Source organism: Pavona decussata, unplaced genomic scaffold (genome assembly GCF_977016875.1).
Source record: "Pavona decussata unplaced genomic scaffold, jaPavDecu1.1 SCAFFOLD_48, whole genome shotgun sequence".
NCBI lineage: Eukaryota > Metazoa > Cnidaria > Anthozoa > Scleractinia > Agariciidae > Pavona > Pavona decussata.
The window spans coordinates 6483639-6487500 of record NW_028145470.1 but is presented as its reverse complement, the minus strand read 5'-3'; the positions used below and the strand labels follow the sequence as shown (position 1 = coordinate 6487500).

The following is a 3862-nucleotide window of genomic DNA, read 5'->3' as shown; positions in this document are numbered from 1 at the left end:
AACGGTTTTGGAGCTGAGTCTTCGGGAACAAGCAATCGTTTTATAAAGCATTTGGTGTTATTTTAACTGATTTGCAAGGAACGCAATGAAGTATTTTTTCGCAATCGTTTCGTTCGCTGTTTTCGCGATCGTAGCGGCACTTGCTAACTCTAGCGTGAAACCCACAAAAAGTGACAACGACGGGAAGAAGGCTCAGTGTATTGTAAACAATTACTTTTACGCCGGACCAAACACCAAGAAGATCGAACAACAGCTGGCCGAAATAAGAGAAGAAATCAGAGCACTGAAGGGAAACCAAACTGGCGGCTCAGACAGAAAAGGTTTGTAACAGAATTTGCTGAAAGACAAATTTTTTCTGTAAATTAGCAAGCTTTTTGCTCGCTACATTTTAGCTAAGAATGAAATGAAATCAGATAAAAGTGTCTTAGTTTCACCTTCAGTTTATCTCGTTAATGTGTTGTCATCTTGAAATTAAAGTTTATAACGCAAAAAATTTTTTTTTTGATGTATGTTGATATTTAATATTTGTGACTTTTTAATCTTGTGTATTAGTATTAGGAGTGGAGAAACCGAATAAATGAAAACACGTGATGTGCTTTCAAAAGGACATTCTTGGTGTAGTAAACGTCCTCTGATCGAAATGTGATTACCTTTATTATATCAATTTCAGTTTTCAAGAACTGCGCCGAAGTTTACCAGTTCGGCAAACAGATCAGTGGAGTGTACAAAATCGATCCTGATGGTTTGGGTGAATTTGAAGTTTTCTGTGATCACAAAACAGCCGGTGGAGGTTGGACGGTGTTTCAGAAGAGACAGGATGGCTCTGTAGATTTCTTGCGCGGTTGGGATGCCTACAAACGAGGCTTCGGTTATCTGAAAGGCGAGTTTTGGCTCGGACTGGACAAGATTAACCGCCTGACTGTTAGTAGCAGCAACAAGCTTCGCGTCGACTTGGAAGACCTTCATGGTAACACAGCATTTGCAGAATACAGTTCATTTGCTGTGACAAGCGAGAGGGCCAAATACCAGATGAGCTTGGGTAGTTATTCAGGTAAAGTTAAAAGAGATTCGATCAGATTGAATTTTGTGATGTAGGAAAGAAATGAGAATGTGGTTAACACTTTTATTTAGTTGACAGTTAGAGTTGTTAGGTGGCTATTTTGTACCTTTAAATTGATTGTTAACCTGAAATTTCAGTTAATTCCGAATTGAAAATGTATACTTTTCTCGCTTCTCATAATCTCGAAGAGATATATGATGAGCCCTTATTCCCTCTTAAGAATTTTTAAAATAGCTCAGGAATGCAACAGTTTGTCAATATCATTCATACATCAAATATCGTTACTTCAGCTACGAAAATGCTCGGACTTACAATCTCAAATGTCGTTTCAAAACAGCTCTTCTTCAGCCCGTTATGGTAGCGATTTCTTAATACTTCTTTCACGGAGGTAAGATTTTGCACGCTTTTTGTTTTCGTTTCTAAGGTACTGCTGGTGATTCCCTCGGTTATCATCGTGGTTTAGCATTTTCCACCAAGGATAGGGATAATGACGGGGACTCAAGGAACTGTGCTTTGATTTATAAAGGCGGTTGGTGGTACAACGGTTGCCATCATTCTAACCTGAATGGTCTGTACCTCCACGGGAAGATCGATAGCAGAGGAATGGTGTGGCACCACTGGAAAAATAACGACTACTCTGTGAAAAGGTCTGAGATGAAGATACGGCCAAAGGACTTTTAAACTTCTGTGTTGTATCTCAGCTTATTTACCCTGAAGTGTAACAAGTGAACGAGAGAATTAAAGGCTTGAATGAGTATAATGAACTTTTTTTGTTGTTATAGTGAGTTTAAAGCCCACGAAATTCCGAAATTAACGACCTCCCGAAAGAAACGTCAAAAAATCATGGCCCCTAATAAATCCCGAAGTAGCGACCCCCCCGCCCCCTTCCACCTCCCGAAAATCATTTTAATATAATCCGCCTAGTCATTCCTTGTATCATGGACTAGTGGGACAGTCACACGTCAATTGGAACAGAAACATGATAAAAAATCTTTTTTAAAGTAACTGGCTGATCATGCATATTATGAAGCTTTGAAGCAAGAAATTTCCTACATTTTTGTATTCAAAAAGGAATTTTTATACCAACTTAAATCAGCTGTAAGGATACTAAAAAAATATTTTGTTTCAAGCCAAAACTCCTGGCAATAGTCATCAAAATGCCTATAGTTAAGTTATGCCGAGTAGATGTTTTTGTTATGTTGAGTAAGGGTGTTGTGACTTTAAAGAAAACTTTATGAAACTTGATATTGAATTTACGCCTTTCAGATCGCGCGCTGACAAGTTTCGTTTAATTGATAGATTTCGCTGCTGATTGCCTTATTTAAAAGCGCGCGCGCATGGCTGGTTTGTAAGTTTTGAAATTGATGGGGTGTTGTATTTATCGCGCGAGCAAAAATAAACAGAGTTGGATTTTGGATTGAAGCTCTGTGGTTGCTTGGTTTATGGACAGTTATTTTCGGACTTTTGGGAGATTTTAGGGCTGGGACTTTACGGAACTCTATGTTTAGGAAATCGCCTGAACATTTTTGGTTCTTCGAACCGGATTCTAAAGGTTATTTCGGAGAAGTTTGCAACATTTTCGTGTAGTGTGTTTGGAGGAAGGAATCGGCCGCGCCGACGCTGCGAATTTTCAAATCACGAATCGACATTCGAAGACGAAATGGCCAACGAGGAAAAACAAGACGATCAAGAAAAGTATGAGAACGAAGTCATTCAATTACATACGGTAGTTGGAGTGTTGACAAGAGAGAAAAAGAATCCGAAGTCGAATTTAACTCGGATGTTAAACCAGTTAACTCTGTTAGTATCGGAGGAGTTGTATGATAGACACAAGGTAGTGGAGCCGGTAATAGAACGCTTTGAAAGGTTGAGAGATGACGTTAAGATGATGACGCTATGAGGGAGAGAATTAGAAACGGTTTATAAGTTACAAGATGAAGAAAAGGAGAGGAAAACGAGTGAAGAAATAGAAGAAATTAACGAGCAAGTAGATCGAGAGCTTAGTCAAGCTCGCGTCATCATGTTAACTCAAGTTAGTAACTTATGTAATGCGCGTAATGTTGTATCGGGAGAAATGCGTGAAACTCAGCAAGCTAAAGACGACAACCGAGCGGGTAAAATAAAAAAAGAGAAGTCAGCAACTCAAACAATCAACACCCTGGTGCATCGTTCAGCTCTAGCAACGCAGCGAGCGGACAGCTTGAACGAATTAAGATCCCTGTATTCGGCGGGAACAAGCTAGAATTCCCCAGGTGGCAGGCTGCAATATTTCAAGCTGTGTGGACTCCTCTTCCCTATCGGCGCAGTTCAAAATGTTGAGTTTGGAAGGATGTCTGACTGGTGAGGCCGCGGAGACAGTTAAGGGATTGGGCTCCTCTGAAGCGGCATATGAGACGGCGAAAGCCAGACTACTAAGGAAGTACGGAGGAAGTCGACGTCAAGTGCGACGCCATTTACAAGAGCTCAAGAAGATGAATACGCTTTGTGAAGATGATGCTAAAGCTCAAGATCTGCGGATGTGTTGGAAAGAGCTGTAATTAATCTGAAGGAAAATGAATGCAGATCATACTTGAAAGACGGAACTTTGTATATACTCGAGAAAATACCGTAGAAGTTGCTGGCTCAGTACTACCGGTGGATAAGGGAAAACCAAGAACACGAGTCGCTCGAGAAGCTGAAAGATTGGATTGCAGAAAAATCAGAATATTGGATACAAGCTGCCGAGATTAGAAATGGAATCGGATCAGACACAAAGAAGGAGAGAGAGAGAGAGAGAGAGAGAGAGACAGTTATCCCGATTTG

General features: G+C 40.3%; 1 protein-coding gene across 1 annotated transcript; it reads left to right on the top strand.

Moving 5' to 3' along the window:
* Nucleotides 1-10: 10 nt before the first annotated feature.
* LOC146482034 (ryncolin-1-like) lies at nt 11-1820 on the top strand. The gene is made up of 3 exons (XM_085108165.1): nt 11-320; nt 671-1051; nt 1485-1820. Exons 1-3 carry the CDS (start codon nt 86-88, stop codon nt 1739-1741), a joined length of 873 nt encoding a protein of 290 aa, XP_084964291.1. The 5' UTR covers nt 11-85; the 3' UTR covers nt 1742-1820.
* The last annotated feature ends 2042 nt before the right edge of the window (nt 1821-3862 follow it).

Bases quoted from the DNA above. Each gene is read 5' to 3' on its own strand.
- LOC146482034 (XM_085108165.1), top strand. From the start codon at position 86: ATGAAGTATTTTTTCGCAATCGTTTCGTTCGCTGTTTTCGCGATCGTA. The intron at 321-670 runs GTTTGTAACAGA...TATCAATTTCAG, and splicing joins TGGCGGCTCAGACAGAAAAG to TTTTCAAGAACTGCGCCGAA. The intron at 1,052-1,484 runs GTAAAGTTAAAA...TTCGTTTCTAAG, and splicing joins GAGCTTGGGTAGTTATTCAG to GTACTGCTGGTGATTCCCTC.